Source organism: Oryzias latipes, chromosome 11, assembly GCF_053564925.1.
Source record: "Oryzias latipes strain Hd-rR chromosome 11, Olatipes_Hd-rR_3.1".
NCBI classification, from domain to species: domain Eukaryota; kingdom Metazoa; phylum Chordata; class Actinopteri; order Beloniformes; family Adrianichthyidae; genus Oryzias; species Oryzias latipes.
The window spans coordinates 13,592,242-13,610,081 of NC_136247.1; the positions used below are offsets into that span (position 1 = coordinate 13,592,242).

The 17,840-nt window shown below is 36.5% G+C and overlaps 3 protein-coding genes across 3 annotated transcripts; 1 reads left to right on the forward strand and 2 right to left on the reverse strand.

The window, feature by feature from the left end:
- Window positions 1–4,990: 4,990 nt before the first annotated feature.
- psmb8a (proteasome 20S subunit beta 8A) lies at window positions 4,991–9,703 on the reverse strand. Its single transcript, NM_001184952.1, has 6 exons — window positions 9,465–9,703; window positions 9,130–9,271; window positions 7,863–7,974; window positions 7,275–7,404; window positions 5,925–6,129; window positions 4,991–5,119 (listed from the first exon to the last, which is right to left on the reverse strand). Exons 1-6 carry the CDS (start codon window positions 9,612–9,614, stop codon window positions 5,031–5,033), a joined length of 828 nt encoding a protein of 275 aa, NP_001171881.1. The 5' UTR covers window positions 9,615–9,703; the 3' UTR covers window positions 4,991–5,030.
- Window positions 9,704–10,784: 1,081 nt separating this feature from the next.
- Window positions 10,785–13,582, reverse strand: psmb13a (proteasome 20S subunit beta 13a). Its single transcript, XM_023959932.2, has 8 exons — window positions 13,442–13,582; window positions 13,104–13,191; window positions 12,738–12,835; window positions 12,325–12,465; window positions 12,112–12,227; window positions 11,860–11,918; window positions 11,510–11,661; window positions 10,785–11,073 (listed from the first exon to the last, which is right to left on the reverse strand). The coding sequence occupies exons 1-8, from the start codon at window positions 13,501–13,503 to the stop codon at window positions 10,962–10,964; spliced, it is 828 nt and encodes a 275-aa protein (XP_023815700.1). The 5' UTR covers window positions 13,504–13,582; the 3' UTR covers window positions 10,785–10,961.
- Window positions 13,564–17,278, forward strand: psmb12 (proteasome 20S subunit beta 12). Its single transcript, NM_001201518.1, has 6 exons — window positions 13,564–13,660; window positions 14,324–14,394; window positions 14,944–15,075; window positions 15,218–15,347; window positions 15,426–15,570; window positions 17,107–17,278. The coding sequence occupies exons 1-6, from the start codon at window positions 13,613–13,615 to the stop codon at window positions 17,232–17,234; spliced, it is 654 nt and encodes a 217-aa protein (NP_001188447.1). The 5' UTR covers window positions 13,564–13,612; the 3' UTR covers window positions 17,235–17,278.
- The last annotated feature ends 562 nt before the right edge of the window (window positions 17,279–17,840 follow it).

Here is a 17,840-nt window from a genome sequence, read left to right on the forward strand (position 1 = left end):
TACAAGCACTGTGATGGTAGCTGTCTGGATAGGACTGATGTTTATCTAACATGACTGTTATTGGGGGTAAGACTTTTCCTTTTGTTTAAACTGTGCAAGTCTATGCTCCCCAAAACAAGTCAAGGAGGAAAAATAAAGAAACTGCAGTGATTATAATATGGAACTTGTATTGAAGGCGAGGCAAAGCAGTGACATTTTCATTTGGTGGTTTATTTTTTGATTTTTTCTCTCCTGGTTTTACATAAAAATATGAAGATCCTTGGAGGTAGGAATTTTCCTTTGAGATTGTGGCAGGTAAATATTTAAGGGGATTGACATTTCGGTTTGTTCATAACATTGATATTTTTGGGGTATTATCCCCTCTTTTGCTTGGCCGTGGTTTTTCTTTTTGTTATTGTTATTGTTGTTGCTTAAACTTATATTTGGTTTTAAATATAATTAATAATAGACAGCTATCACATAACCTTCTGCCCTGCGACAGACTGGCGACCTGTCCAGGGCACCCCTTGCCTTCGCCCAAGTGGCCGGGATAGGCTCCGGCAACCCCGTGACCCCGAAAGGGAATAAACGGTAAAGAAGATGAATGAAAAAAAATGATGAATGAATAATGGTTATTATAAAGAGCTGCGGACCGTTAGAGAAGATTGGGGTTATAGATGGGGGGTGGTTCCGAAATCTTCATCGTTTCCTTTATTTTCCCTGGTGCTCAGTTGGGGGGCGGTAAAGCAGGGGTAGGGGTTGTTTTTGTTTCTTGTTCTGATTCTCATGTTGATCACAAAAATTTTGTTCTGACCGGTTGTGGCGGTCTTTTTTTCTTTTCTTCCTCTCTTCATTTCTTATGTGCATTTGGACCTTCTTCATTTGACTTTTTTCTAAATGCTCACAATGGCTGACAATGAAACTTTGATAAGAATCATGTCCTGGAATTGTAAAGGTCTAAATGGTACATTAAAGCGTAATAAGATACTGTCTCACGTTAACACAATGGGAGCAGATGTGATGTTTTTAAAAGAAACACACCTTAAGATTTGTAGTCAAACTCTCCTTCTCAAATCCTGGGTTGGCCACTTATTTCACTCAAGATTTATTATTATTGCTGGAAAACTTTGTGGCATACCAGTTATACTAGAAAATATATATGCACCCAACCACGATGATGAACATTTTTTCATAAAATAATTTCATCTATTCCCAATATACATAGTCACAGCCTGCTACTGCGTTGAGATTTCAACTGTGTTTTAGATCCTTTGCTCGATAGGTCTTCCCATAGCCAACAAACACTTACCAAATCTGCCAAATTGATTAGACAGTTCTTAAATTCGGCCAATCTGATTGACCCATGGAGAGACCACAGTCCTAAACGTGAATACTCATTTTTCTCTCAGCGTCCTAATTCATATTCAAGAATTGATATGTTTCTTGTAGATTCCAAATTAAAACTGATAATTAAAAGAGTACAATATGAAGCTATCGTACTGTCAGACTAAGGTACAGTAACATTACCTCTCAGGTTCCCAAAATTTCCAAGCTTAAGACATTGAAAATAGACAACAGCTTTTTAAAGAATGAATCCTTCAAAGAATTCATTGACTCTCAATTAGCTTTTTATTACAAAACAAACGATTCCCTTGACATCTCTAAACAGTGTCTATGGGAAGCACTGAAAGCCGATATACATGGCAAAATTCTCTCACACAGTGCATTTAAGACTAAAAAAGAAAAATTAGAAAAGCAGTCACTTGCCCAGCAAATTTTGAAATTAGATCAACAAAAATCCTGTAATCCAAATCCTTCATCTTTGTCATGTGCTTTATCGATATTTTATGATTTTTATTCTGTCTGATAAAAACTGGGAACCGGATATTGATAAATCATGTAATAAAATGGTTATAGTATAATCGGGGTGGGATTATATAAATTCGCTTCCTCCCACTCCCTTTCAAGCAATATTTATTAATATGTCTAATTATCCTAAGTTTGATTAGTTACTGTATGAATGTATAACTGATGTTTATATTGCTGTTGTGTATTATTTCTACTGAATTGCTTGAAATAAACCATTTCAAATCAAATCAAAATCAAAATCAAAATCCTCAAATCCTACTCTCTACAAATGAAGCTGTGAAATTAATAAGACAGACAAAACAGCATTCTTATGAACATGGGGAAAAACCAAGTAGACTTTTAGCTCATCAAATTAAAGTAATGGCAGAAAAAAAATCAAATTGAGGAAATAATAACAAAACCAGGCACTAAAACCTATGACAAACAAGCAATAAATACAGAATTTAAAATGTTTTACAAAGATCTGTACTCATCTGAAGTTGAAGATACTAACCTTATGAACATTTTTTTCGGAGATCTTTCTATTCCTTTAATTAGTCAAAAGAATAACACAGAGTTAGAGAGCTCAGTAACATTGGAGGAAGTAAAACAAGCCATTAAAGACCTTCAGAGCTCTAAAGCTCCAGGACCTGATGACTATACTGTTGAATTTTATAAATCTTTTATTGATAGGTTGGCCCCGGTTGCTAAAACTTTTGGTCTGATGTTTCTCTGACACTGTCAAAAATTTTAAACCAGACGGTCAAGTTGGACCCCCTCATTGGAATTCTGGGAATCACCGATCCCTGAACTTTTAAAAAGAAACCGGAGCGTAGGGTAATTCAGTTCACATGCTTAGCTGCACGCACAATTATACTTTTAAATTGGAAGCAAGCACAGCCCCCCACACACAAACAGTGGATCAGAGACATTTTGTTTTTTCTAAATTTAGAAAAAATTAGGTACACCCTGCAGGAACGGGAAGGGAAATTTTTCAATGTTTGGTCCACCTTTATTAATGAGTTCGGAAAAAACAGTTATATGTTTTTCCTTTTTATTACATTTTATATTTTTCTCATTTCTTTTTCTACATTATTCTGTTTTTTTTCTTTCCACAAATTGTTGTTGTGATCTGTTAGTGTTTTCTGTTTTGAAAATATGTTAAAAACTCAATAAAAAGAAAAGAAAAAAGAAAAAATTATATATAAGAACATTTTGCCTTCAACTATATACCAATTTTTAAGAAAAATGATTAGCATTTTTCATTAAAGCCAAAGAGCCACGTCTGAAGGATAAAAAAGCCACATGTTGGTCCAGAGCCTCAGGTTGCAGTTCTGTGTTAAGGGGAAGCAATAATGGGATGTATGGCTTTAAAACCTAAGGATTACAGACAATTCATTTAGTTACCTAAACATTAATAATGTGGACAGAGTTCTTGATAGTCTCCCTTATTGACTTAAGCATGAATGTGAGTCCCATCACTGCATCCAATCAAACCCTAAAATTCAAAGTGATTTAAGTTAAGCAAAACCAAAGAATGTTTCATCTTAATGGTGTGACTTGTAGTACTATGGGTTTACAAATGGTCGTAACATATCAAACTATTCCAGGTTAATAACAGTGACCTGTATTTTTAGATGAGTAAATGGATAGATAAAAAAGGGGGGAAAAAAGCTCTGTTAAGACTTTTATGGCTTCCATGTTTACTCTATAGGTGAATAAATCACTATTCAACTGTCAGCTAATTTTACACATTTGCCTTGACGTTAGCATCATGCTAGCTAATAATTAAAATAGTGCTGATGTTAGCATATTGCTAACTGTTTTTTATTTTTTTGCCAATCTTTGCATTCCTATGCCATTTCCTTGATATTCTTCAGCATAATTGATACTTAGCCCTAATATATGCCTTGACACTTCAGTCTTGATTAGCTTATTGCTAGCTAATTATGCAAATGTTAGCATTCTGCTGTTTTTGACAATTCAGTGATTCTTGACTCTAAAACATGTCCCACATAAAAAAAGTTGTATTCTTATTATAAATAAGTAGATTAAACCTTAATTAAAAATGTAAAAACAATATATATTATAAAAATTAAAAATAATTTTCCCTTGAAATCAAATGTGCTTTTGTCAACTCCTTCAGATTTTCAATAAAATTAATTTCATTGGGCAGAAATATGATCTGTACTTTCCCAGAGGACCTGTTTTAAATCAAATCAAATAAAACTTTCTCATAAAATACGCTATTCATGCCTTGCGCAACTTGAAGCACTTTACGTTTTAAGTCTCCTAGCTGTGGTAAATGGAGTAGTGCTACACATGATCTGGTAAATTTGTTATCTTTTGATATTTTAGATGAAGATTTTTCATTTTCTCTTGGTCACAGCTTAAACACAGTCTCTCTGTTGTCATACTTCTTAAAAACCACAGTTAAATCAATTCAAATGTGTTTTGGAGATAGAGACAGATTTTATAAACCCAAACAACAACTTGCTAGTTGCGTTTGGCTTTTTGTTCTGCAAAGAGAAAAACATGCAATTTTTTTAACTAGGTCCATGTCTAATCCGTCAGTTTCTATTTCTAACGGAGTTGATAAATCCAACAATAACTTCTTAATGCCATAATATGCTCTTTTCTCACGATAAAGGAAGAGAATTACAGTACATTGTAGGTGGAGTTTATCTGCACATTTATGTACAAATGCAATTCAAATAATTTTATAATTATTGTATTTAAAAATGATGTTTTGCTGGAATAGTATTTATTTCTGCATAATCCATTGATTGTTTAATGTAACCAGGATCACAATTATTCCATAGAAATGCTTTACAACAATGGTTTCTGATTATTTTGAAGACTTTTAAAGATCAGTATTTTATCATTTATTATTACTAATAATAGGTATGTTGCTCTTGTTGTGATTGATCTTTCCATGTGTTGTGATGTTTGAACCTGAGACTTGGAAAATAATAAAACAAGAATCACTTCAGTTTAGTCATCACAGAACAAAGTAGTTCATGTAACAACAGTGTTTATTATCATTAGTGCCATTCTTTGTTGCATGGCTGATTCATGGAGATTTTTTCCCCCCAGAAAATCTGTAATTGACCACAGAGACAATTTGAGAAACAGTATCAGTGTAGTTTCAGGATGAATCCTCAGTTGACCACGGTGACTTATTCTGGACTCAGAGGTCAGTCTCAGAACATTCCCTCTCTGTAGCGATGGATCAGCTCAGATACGTCTTCTTTACACACCTTTATCCAGCCATCTTCCCTCATGTGGTACACTGCACAAATGCAAACATAAAAAAAATATATAAAATGAAATAATAACTGCAATTGTTCTGGGCCTGAGAGAACCAGAGTTGTGAACTGGCACTTTATCAATGAACTAAATTTGAGTGAAATTTTGGGTGCTCAACATTTTCTATTTCATAGTATCAGACAGTGAAAACTAATCTTAGTCTAATAGTAATACTTAATTTTACTCAGAAATATATTTTCCATTTTATTAAACACTGCAGTTACAGTAAACCTTAAGGAAAAAACATAATATTGCCTAAAAACAACACAATATTCTTTAAACAGAATATCTGAAAACACAAAGCATAAAGAAAAATGTGTTACAAGTAAATGTAAACTCAATTTATAATGCAACCTTGTGAATAAAAGTGGTATTTGTTGGACTTTAATACGCACCTAAAATCCTTTGATTTCCTCCAAAATCAACAGTGCCCCTTACAATGGGCTGCACAATTGTGCTCGCTGACCTAAAACCAATTTTTTTGTCTCATGCAGTGCTTTAAAATGTCTAAATGTTTTAGTTAGGCTTTGGTAAATCACACAGCCTCACCGCTACATGGAATTGTTGGAGAATTTTAGCTACTGGTGGAATGATACGTTCAGTGCTTTAACAAAAATATTATGGTGTACCCAACTGTTAAACTCAGACACTGAAGGAAAAATTTAAAGATTTTTTGGAAAAAAAGGGAACTCGCTTGATGCATCTTATAATCTTATAGTCCAAAAACTATGGAATATATATAAAACTGAAACCAAGTTAACAAACTTAGGCTCATCATGCAAACTTACTGTTTACTGATCCTCCTGAGTACGCATCTCTGTGTGTGGCGTGAGCGATGCCTCGACAGCCGAGCTCATACGCCTCCTCCACGGTCATGTCCTCTTTATAACCGCTGTCCACCACTCCATACGCATAGCTGTTCCCACAGCCAGTGGAAAACATACGACCAGACAGGCGGGTTCCATTATCATCCACATAGTACAGACCAGGACCCTGAGGATGTGAGAACAACTCACTTAACTCATAAAACCCTAATTCATAACTAAGACTTTTCTTTAAGAAAAAAAAATCAATTAAAGCAAAACCAGCTCGAGAGAAAAACTAGTAAAAGTTTGCATTCTTAACTGGTTTACTGGTTGGTAAACCAGTTGCACTTGGTTTACTAACCAGATTACAGGTAAAATGTGTAAAATAGTTTTTACTGTTGAATGTTTGACTTTGATAAAATTCTATATTGAAATATCTGGCAGAACATACAAAAACTGGAAGGAGCAAATACAGAATAATTTAGCACCATAAATGTGATTTATCAAACATAAGTAGAATTTTCAAGGTGCAAAGCAACAACATATTACCAGAGAAGAGACGTTAATGTAACAAAAATGTCTCGAGGAGAGTGCATTTCTTTGTTCATGAAGATGAACACAAAATATGCACTTCATGTAACCCTGGAGCAGCTCTTTTACCCAACCAACTCCAGTCTCTTTCTTATAAAGTACAAACAGCAACAACATATTTAGCAAAGAACAGATGAGTGAAGGATTTAAGCCTGACAAGAAGTTGAGGAGTTACATTAATATGCACTTTCTATATTGATACTGTTGCTCAAAATAAATCAATAAGGCTCCAATGTAGACCAGGAATTTCATGTGATCTCACTGTCATAAACAATAAGCATGTATTGGATGTATTCAGTCATTTCCAGTTATGTTTCTTTTTGTGGGCAAGCTATGAACACAGTGTTGCAGTTACTAACTTGGCTCTCTTTTGTATTTTATAGCCGATGTTTCAGTATTTTTGTCTCCTTTACTATGTCTGGTTCTGCTATTTTTACATTTTTATGAATAAACTAAACTAAATTAAATGTTAACAAATTTTTAATTTTCTGATGTGTTTTAAAATTTTTTTTAATGCAAATACTCTGAGCCACCACAGAAGTTACCATCTTAACTTCACTCTACAGACAGTTAACTATTTCATCCCCAGAAGTTCTCAGTTTAATATTATGTCAATTGGTGTGTCACTGTTTATAAAACCTTTACTGTTTATAAACCCTAATACTGTATAAAAGAGTAAAACCTTCATTTCAACATATCAGAACAAAAAAGGTTCTGGAAATGTTGTTGAGGACGGCTCACCTCTTTGTCCCATCCACAGATCATGCTCCCCACAGAGAGGCCCATCCCTCTGTAACCCAGCATCATGTTGCACAGCAGCTTGGAGGCAGCAGCCACAGAAATGCGGTGGTTGTTCCTCAGTCTGTACAGTCTTATAGAAGAAAATACAAGAACACTGGTTGTCTTTTTTCAAAATGTTTTTTAAAAATAAATTCAAATTTAAATATTTATTTTAATTGCCAATGTATCAAAATTATGGCCTGGTTTCAGATGGGCAGACAGTACTGCACAGGAGGTAGTAATTTGTTTCTTAGATATTGTGGACTTTTTTTTATTTATTTTTTTACATTTTTCACAGAAATGAGTGGAGTGTCCTTTTTCTTTACGTGTCTTCATAAAAAAAAGCATTCTTTGAAAAACTGTGGGGGTGAAATGAAAATCTTCAGGTCTTACGGTTGGCTTAATTAAAGTGTCATATAGAAATTGTTAGTGAATATTTCTACATGTATTTAGATGTCAAAAAGAAGCTCATTTTCTTCGACCATTTTGCAGAGTCTGATAGACATTCAGTGCATGAATGTAAAGGATGGTGTAGGTCTGCAAACTGACCGGCATTCTTTGGCGAGGAGTCTCTCCCAGTACTGACAGTCTGCAGCACTGCCTGACATGGTACCCAGCAGGTACGGGTTGATCTCTATCACCTTGTTGACATCATTGGATGCTACAGAGTATTGAGTTAGAACAAATTAAACTACAGATTTAAGCAAATCAAAATGTCAATGTACTTAGACCACCAAAACAAGTTTATATCAAATTTACAATGTTGTTTGGAACATTGACAAAAGTTGATGAATATGTATTTAACTATAAATAACTGATAAGACTGTTTAATAGGTCAAGTGGAGGATACTAGTTTGGCGTGGATAGATGTCTGGTTTTCCCTTCTTCTTCATAGCCCATAAACAGCCATGAGAGTAAAACATTTAACCATCTAGAAAAACTATCTATACATCTAGCAACCACATCAATCCTCTCAGCTAGTGTTGCCTAATTTTTGAATTGATGGGTTAATTTTACATATAAAATCCTTACAGGTGCTCCCATAAAAGAAGCCAATAAGTACATTCATAATGGAATTATATGCGGTATAAGTTTTTTTTTTTGTGTATCACATATTTTATTTTAATATTGTCGTGTCATTTTTGTTCTAAAATTGTCTGGTCCACGACTAGAATCACACCTTTTGTTTCACCCTGTGGTGAAATGAAAATGAAGAATCCTTGAATGTTTTGAAACCTGTAACCTATAAGAACAGCAACTAAGTAATAAAACATTTTTAAAGATGCCCACCTATAAAAATAATGGTTAAACTCTGGAGTAAAGATGGAGTTTAAAAGTTTGATCGCTTGAGGAAAAAGTGTGTAATTGTTCCAATTTTGGGAATTCCAATTAAAGTTTCTCAGGTTAAAACATTAGAGTAATATTTTATAGTTTATTTACTGAGTATTGAGCTCCTTGCTGGAGTTAATAATGGATTTTTAATCAATGACTGCTCACCACAGCAAACTGGAACTGGACTATAGAGAGCATATGGTGAACATTAATTTAGCAACATACAAAAATGGAAGATGAGATTACAGATGTTTTCTGAAATCTATATCTGGAGTCTGGCATCTGAAAGTCTTCTCTTGTTGTTTGACTAACTTTATTCACATCTTCTGTTATGTCTCTAGTGTATTAGTAATATGTTGAGGTCCCAGTTTACGTTGCTTATTCTAACTAATTCTTTAAGTATAATTTGGGCATTTTCTTTCCTGATGGAAATTAAACCCCCATACGGGTGTCATGATGACCTGAAGGTTAAAGCCATTTTCACCTAAGTAGTTTCCAGCTGAAGCTCTGGAGTCCACAGCCACGATCACTCCGTGTCTGAACTTGAAGGCCAGCGTGGTGGTTCCATGGTTCAGGTCGATGCGCACGCCTTCCTCACGGTTACAGGACCTGAGGAAGCCTGAAGGCTGTCCGTCAAGAGCAACAGAATAAAATCAAAACTACTCTTCAGTTTGGAATCTAATATCATTTGATCACAGCCTAAACAAAGTTTTTAATGAAACAGAAACAGTAACAGGTGACGCGTAAAATCGAACCATGGGTTCAAGTAACAATATTTGTATTTTCAAGAGTGAAATACTTTGGCAAACTGATACAAACCTCGTTGCCAACAGGAACCGCAAATTCTTGGATTTTGGTTCCAAAGCTGAAGTGGTTTGGTCTGTCGAAGAGACGCGCCTGTTTCCCAGAGAAAAGCTGTCCAAAATGCTCAGAGGAGGACTGACCACCACAGACTGCAGCAAGCGCCATCGAAAAATAAATTTACAAAGTATATTTTTCTAATCTAAAATCATAAGAAGTTCCGATTTCTCAAACTACTAAATGGGTTGACGTGGAAGATCTTTCCTCATACGCGACAAGGAATCCGAAAGTGAAAGTGCTTAAATCAGTTTCTGCGTAGTTTGCTTCAGTTTATCACAAAAAAGAAACGTTAACTTTACGTGAGGGCTATACGTGATATTTACCAGACTTTGATAAATTCCTCACATTTAATTTTGTTCAAAGATTTTTGAATAAACAAACATACCTTATATGAAAACCAAACAAAAGAAATGCGTAAAAATCTCCTGGACCAATAGAAACGCGTCTCCAAGCAGAAATGGTCCTTCAGGTTTCAGAAACTCGAAAGAAAAAAAAGCAAACATGCATTAATAAGGGTGCTTCTGAATAACTATTTTAGGGACAAATACAATTATAGTGCTACAGAAATGTATGTTCTGTGTAAACTCTGCTTAAAGCTTATAGGAGTGACACAGATAACTCGTTTAAAACAAGACAGCATTGATCACCCTTTTATTTCACTGTGTTGTTACCTTATAATTATAATTTAAAAAATCTTAAGCAATTATTGAAGATGGTTAAAATGATTGACCTTTAATTATATCACATCACATGCTCCAAAAATTGATTCAGGATTTCTCCTCATGAAAAATAATTTGAACTTTTTTCTAACTTTTGATCTATGAAGATTTTGGAAACAGTGTTATGTCTATTTTTTCTGATATAGTATTATTTTTAATCATTGTCATAATTTTTCTAATGAATATAATCTGTATTTATTTTAGATAACTGATCTTCATTTGCTATGTTGATTTCTAAAATATTTATGTCTATTTTTACATAATAAGTCATCTTTGTCATGTGAATTATCGATACTTCAGGATTCTTAATCCTGTCTGATAAAAAGTTAGGAACCGGATATTGATAAATCATGTAATAAAATGGTTACGGTAGAACAGGGTGGGATTATATAAGTTCGCTTCCTTCCCCTCCCTTTCAAGCAATATTTAATTTAATGTTTAATTATCCTATAGTCCGATACGTCTTTGAATGAATGTATAACTGCCGTTTGTATTGTTTGCACATTAATCTTATTTGATTGCTTGAAATAAACCTGTCAAATCAAATCAAATCACAAGAGACTGTAAAAAGGTTTTTAATGAGAGTACAAGATCATTCATACAGTAAGTTTATAGTGTCCAAAATGTTCATCCCAACAGCAGTACAGAAACAATCATCAAAATATGTTTCAGTTGAAATAGAACAGGAAAGCAAAATGATGAAACAGAAGATTCTTTTGAGTCGAAATTTTACAGATCAGGCTGTATCCATTTGCTGCTGGATCTCCTCAACAACTTCCAGTTTTAAAGGGACTACTTTCTTTGTCAAAACTGGTGTGGTGCCAGGACGATATTTATATTTCGGTTTCCTATAACAAAACAGACAGATAAAATACAGATTATTACCAGCAGAACTAATCAGGAACGTTTCAAAACTAAGTATTGTTTTCCTAAAACTGACATTTCTAAGATTGGTTAATTAAGCTTAAATGCAAGACCTGTGTGATCTTTTGGCAGGTTCAATCATAATGTAGTTATTATTTTAAATAAATAGAACTTCTTTTCAGAAAGAGAGCTGCCTGATTTGTGTTCTGCCTGCGGAAATTTACCCTGAATATTTGAAAAATATGCTTAATAAAACAGTTTCAAATTCCATTGATAAAGATCACAAATGGGCTTTGCATAAATCGATATAAAATGATCCTGCTCCTTTCGGTTACTTACATTCTACTAAAACACCTGAATGAAGAGTAACTACACACAATGCACCAGACAAAGTCTCTGACCATCTGTAACCTGAGTTACCTGGTCTCTTTGTACTCAGACTCCTGGAAGGGTCTGATGTAGTCTACTCCTTGCTTGGTGATGACACAGATGTCAATGTTGTTGCCGGAGCCGAGATCACTCATGATGCCTGCATGAATGGCATCTCGAACCAGCTCCTTCGCCTTCTCCAGCTAAAGAACCATTTAGAAAAGATAAACAAAGGCCTTAACTAAGTGAATATTAAAGAACCAATAGGTTTTAACATTGAACCTGTTTCCCTTTTACAATAATGAAGAAAAAATGTAACCACTTTGCAGCTTGATTGACCTCAATGAAAAACTCACAAGAAATGAAATTTTTATTATTTACATACATTTAAAAAATTATACCTCAAGGTCATGCTTGAAACGATCCTCTAAAATCCCAAGAGCAGCCAGATCACCAGATCCTGCAGAAATAAAACACAAAGTGACCTGAAACGAAGATTGAACTGGATATTAGGAGTAATTTGCATTTATAATGCTTAATAGATGTTGCCACATTCAATAAAGTCCTGATCTCAGAGGTGCCTAAAAAGAGCCCTGCAGAGATTACAGCAATGACTTTTAGACAAAAGTACAGCTAACATTTGTGTTACATACCCATTGCCAGATAAGGCACCTTATTTACACTGCCATAAGGCCCCACAGTGTACAGGTGGTTCCCTGTACAGTCCACTCCTCCCAGAATGAGATTTGCACCAATCTGGCCATGATACCTGTATGCAGATAACTATGTTAACTTTGACCATTTTTGAGTAAAAAGATCCAATTCATTCGCACAAATCTGGACACAAAGGTGTGTGGAGCACTCACCTGTACAGCATGTCCTGCAGTATGTTGACGGCCATGACGACACGAGGGTTCCTGCCGCTGTTCAGGGAGAAGACGGTGAGGTTGGAGGAGAGCAGGTCTGTGGTCTTCTCTGTGTCTGCTGCTGTTCCTGCTCCACAGCAGCTGGACACACAGAGGACATGAATCTTTATCACAATATTTATGAATAAGAAAAAGGAAATAAGAAACATTTAAATTAACATGCAGGTATCGCCAGTATGCACAAGTTTTTCATGAACACAAACCTTGAGATTTAAATAAAAGCAACTTGATTAACTACTTTGCAAGAATAAATTACAGAAAGAACAGAAACTTTTGCAGCAAATGTTTGTTTTAATTTAAAGTCTGCAGTGTGTGAAGCAGTGTTCTCACTAATAACCCTTCATTACACATACTATATGTTTGGAGAAATGTAATGGATCTTGGCACACATCTTGTCTGCCACCACTTCACTGGATGTGGCTCTTGTGTCCGCTCCCAGAACCACTCCATCCTGCAGCAAGAGAGTTAAGACAAAAAAATAGCATTACTGTTTATTACTAAAATGAGTCTGCCAGACAATTATTCATGTATTCATGTCTGTACAATGAAATCAAAGTTTTGTACATTTATTAAACCTCTAAGAGGAAACATTACAGCCTCATTTGGTCCAAGGGAGATGAAGAGGTCCAGGGTGAAAATATGCATCTTATATATGTTTATATTGTGAAGAATCTTTAATGTTTTTATCAGTGTAGTTTAAACGTTGAAGTCATCCTCACCTTAAACACGACTCCAGCTATGGTGGTGCCAGTTTTCAGAGGTTTGGGGGTCTGCCCCCCCTCAAACAGACCCTCAAATGCAGCGTTTCTGCAAGGGGGGGGGGGGGGGGGGCAGGTGAGGACAGGTGGGTTTGATCATTTATGACCAAAGACTTAAGTAAATAGCCCTGGTCGTAATTTAAAGCTACTGTTCAGTCAATGAAACATTCACAAAGCAGGAAAAACTTACTTTCACTTTTGATCCGAAAAAGCTACAACTAGACTTAACTAATGTTTACTTGATCATCTATTGTCCACTGAGCCAGTCTTCGTCATTGGCCCATTGCAGAGGTTCTCACCTGGCCGCGTTGTCAAAGTTGAATCCAGCTGCTGGACTGTCGAGGACATTTGATAGCGCCATGGTGGACGGACTCTGCGTCTGTGCGCGTCTGTGCGCTGCTCGGTGCGCCTGAGGTCGCTGTTCGGTGCGTCACATCATCATCTTCCTCTCTTTCGGTTTTGGAGAGAAAATGGAGAAACATTTCACGGACTCGCGAGTCAAAGGAGTCAGCACAGGAGTGAGTAGATCTGCACATCACCCGAAGTTTTAGCTGCAGAGGAAGATAAATTTTAACTTTCCCCCCCATTTTTAAAAACGTAAACAGTTAAGTAATCGGTTAACCAGAAGCGGTGCTGCTGTTTTGAAGTCAAATATTGACTGAATCTGTTTTTTTTTTCCAAACGTGTATCAGATGTCGGGGATTTCTAAAATATGTGTTTATTCGTTCACGTATTTCTTTTCATTCAAAGAAAAAGTTTAATTGCCCTTTCATTTTCCAGCTGAATCACAACTACAAATCCCAGAATCCTTAGCGTGTTGGGCACTCAAAAAGATCCACTCCAATGGAAATGGTGTTCCGGGTGTTTTAACATGTTCTTCTGGGATTTCTAATGATGGAGGACACATATGAAGAAAATTAATCATAAAAATTGCTGTTCTGAGTATTTCTTTATTCAAATCTATGTAAATCAGGAGGGGACAAAAAATGCCTGTGGTATTGACATCCATTCTGAATGTCTTTGTTTTCCTCGTCTGAGCTGACATCTTGCTCAAAACTGTATGGCTGGATATTTCCAACTTGCTCACCTTTTTTGTTGCACCGGTAAATGTGCATAAACCCGGATGATTAAAGCTGTAATGCTGTAGTGATTTAAATAGCTTAAATCCCCTTTCCTCTTAGACCACCATCCTGGCTGCAGTCTTTGATGGAGGGGTCGTGATCGGATCTGACTCCCGAGCTTCCATTGGAGGGTGAGGATTCCTGTCAAAAACAGAAGTCACTGAAAAGCATCACTTCAATTTAAGAGTTTAATTAAGTTTCACCTTGACAAGTTTGAACACTCAATAGTATTCAGATTTCTGTGTAATTTGGATTAGTTACTACAAAGACTACGGTCATTCACTGAGCTGCCATCAGTGTGTGAATGTGTGAGTGGCTGTGACTGTAAAGTACTTTGGGCCTTGAAGTAAGGTTAAAAAGTGCTATATGTCATTTTCCATTCAGTTATTTTAGTATGCTGAAGGAAGAGGACAGGATGAATACATGTTGCTGAAGTTCTAATTGATCATCATAATAATGCATACATAATGCATACATGGGCGGCAGTTTAGCTCAGGCGGTAGAGCAGGACGTCCAACAACCCCCCCGAGTGAGGCTTGTCTGCAGCTCACCGCTCCCCCCAGGGATGGGTTAAAGCGCCGAGAAACAATTTCCCCATTGTGGGATAAATAAATTTAAAAAAGTAAATTATTAAATCTAATGTGACTTTTTGGCAACTTTCTGCATCTGTCTGTCATCAGGGAGTATGTATCATCCAAAACCATCAACAAGGTGATCCAGGTCCATGACCGGATCTTCTGCTGCATGGCTGGTTCACTTGCAGACGCTCAGGCCGTCACCAAAACAGCAAAATTCCAGCTGTCCTTTCACAGGTACACACAACCAGAATAATGACACCATATATTTATGTCACACTTTATTTACTAATGTTACAAACATACACTAAGCAAAACAAAGCCTAAATGACTTTGGTCAGAATAAACCAAAACCTTTCTTTGTGCTCTTTTTTGATAGTATTCAGATGGAGAGTCCTCCACTGGTGATCTCAGCAGCTTCAGTACTAAAGCAACTGTGTTACAACAACAAAGAGGAGCTGCAAGCCGGCTTCATCACTGCAGGCTGGGACAAGAAGAAAGGACCTCAGGTTTGTAGAAGATGACAGCGCAGCTACCATCCTGTAAATGCTTTAACTGACATGTGGCTGTTCTCCTCTCATCTGCAGGTGTACGTCGTTTCTCTGGGTGGGATGATGATCAGTCAGCCCGTCACCATCGGTGGATCAGGCAGCACATATATCTACGGTTATGTCGATGCTAAATACAAAGTCAACATGACCAGAGAAGAGTGTCTACAGTTTGCTACAAATGGTACTTTTATACTAAACAATAGATTTTCCAGCTTTAAGATGTTCATGCTAAGACTTGGCAACATGCAGAAACATTTATTTAAATGTTTTATTTTGCAGCAAAATAAGACAGTTTGTACTTCAGCACACATACGTGCACTTCTTTAATATTTGTCACAATGGATACTGTAATAGATTTAGATCAGCACCCAAAAGGAAGAATAAACTAAATAAAAAAGAGTTTTAATAAGAACAGGGATTATATTGAGAGTAGAAGAAGTGATTGAAATAAAAGACTCATAAGGGGAGAGAAAAAAGTCAGGAAGGGCAGGAGACACTGTTGTCAGTGGAAGATAAATCATTAAATGATTTTCTGACAGAAGTGGGAAAGATGCAGAGAATGGTGGGTTTTAATCCTCAATCTTCTAGGATGGGAGATTGACCAACTTGAAAAGTGATGACAGACTGGAGATGGATTTCCAGGAAAAGAAAAGTCTTCTCTGTAAGAAAGGGGGGCAGTAGGGGTAGAGATAGATGCGGATGACAAACAATCTCTTGATAGTGAAGGTTCTTCTGCTTGGATTGGAATGAAGGCTAGGATTAAAAAAGGGGGAACATGAACACCAAAGCTTGGCTTTGGGAGGGAAAAAACTTGGCTCATGAAGAAAATTGTGAAAAGACAAATACTGACAGATTGGATGAAAAGTAGCAGATTGATGAGAAGTACCTGCTCAGAGCACCAATCAGCAGGGAACAGGAGGAAGACAAATGCTGAAATAGTGAAGTAGTTTCACAGGATGTGTTATTCCATTCATCCATCCATCTTCTAATCCGTTTTGTCCCTTTTGGGGTCACGGGGCTGCCGGAGCCATCTCTGCTACTCGTGGGCAAAGTCAGGGTACATCCTGGACAGGTCGCCAGTCTGACGCAGGGCCACATAAATCACACACCCATACACACTTACATTCACACCGTAGGGACAATTTAGAGGGACCAATTGACCTACTGAGCATGTTTTTGCAAACCCACGCATGCACGGGAGAACATGCAAACTCCACACAGAAAGGTCCCTTATTGATAATTCTGTTTCAGATCCCCCAGCTGGGGTTGGAACCAGGGGCCTTCTTGCTATGAGGAAAGAGCGCTAGCCACCGTTTGTGTTCATACGAAAATATATCAGTAGGCGTTCATTAATATTAGGAGAATGTACATTACTAACCATGCTCATGGGTTTATTTTAACTGTTAGGCATTTCTTCAACCTACTGACCAACACAAACATATAAAGTACGGTAAACTGCTTTTGCTGTAATGGAGGATGATCGCTGAATGAACTTCCCTGGAATAAAAGTTTCATTTCTTTGGCTCAAAAAAATTCAACAGTAGTCTAGAATGGATGTCAAATGTGGTGCATGGTAGTTTTATATTCTGTAAATGTGCATCTATTAAAGCAAAAATGTTTGAATGACTTTAATGGTTTTGTCTGTGAGTTTACTTATTATCTATGTCATTCCTCATTGTTTTTTAAATTCTCTGTGCTTTCACCTCTTTGCTTGCAGCTCTGGCTCTGGCCATGGGCAGGGACAACGTCAGCGGAGGGGTGGCTAATCTTGTGGTCATCACAAAGGAAGGAGTGGAGCATATTGTTATTCCTGGTGACAAACTTCCCAGGTTCAGTGATGAGTGACCGGTCTCCTCTTTTATGGAAGCAAACACTGAGATTACAGAGCAGTTGTTGTCAAATTTCAGAGTCACATCGATGATTGGATTTAGGATGAATGATGGAATAAATTAGTTCTGAAACATTCAAATGTAGTAATAAAATTCCTTATATGTACAATGCACAGCTTTTGTCAACTGCTGTTAACAATGTCTGTGAATAAAGTCTTTATTAAAAAATAAACAACCTCTTGTGTGTTTAATGACTTGCTTTGATACGCTTTAGTAGGCCGCCTGACCAACTGCTCATTCAGACAGATTTCTGATCAGCCAATCACGTGGCAGAAACTCGATGCATGCAGACATGATCTAGTGCAGTTCAAACCGACCATCAGAATGGGAAATAAAGTTGATTAAAGTGATTTTGAACAAGGAAGGGTTGTTGGTACCAGACGGACTGGTCTGAGTGTTTCAGAGTAGTTCTACTGGGATTTTCACCCACAACCATCTCTAATCAATTCAATTTTATTTGCATAGCCCAAATTCACAACAACAGTCGTCTCGATGGGCTTCGTATTGGTAATTGAAAAAGTGGAACATGAAGTCAAACGGATCATGAATACATAGAGTTCAA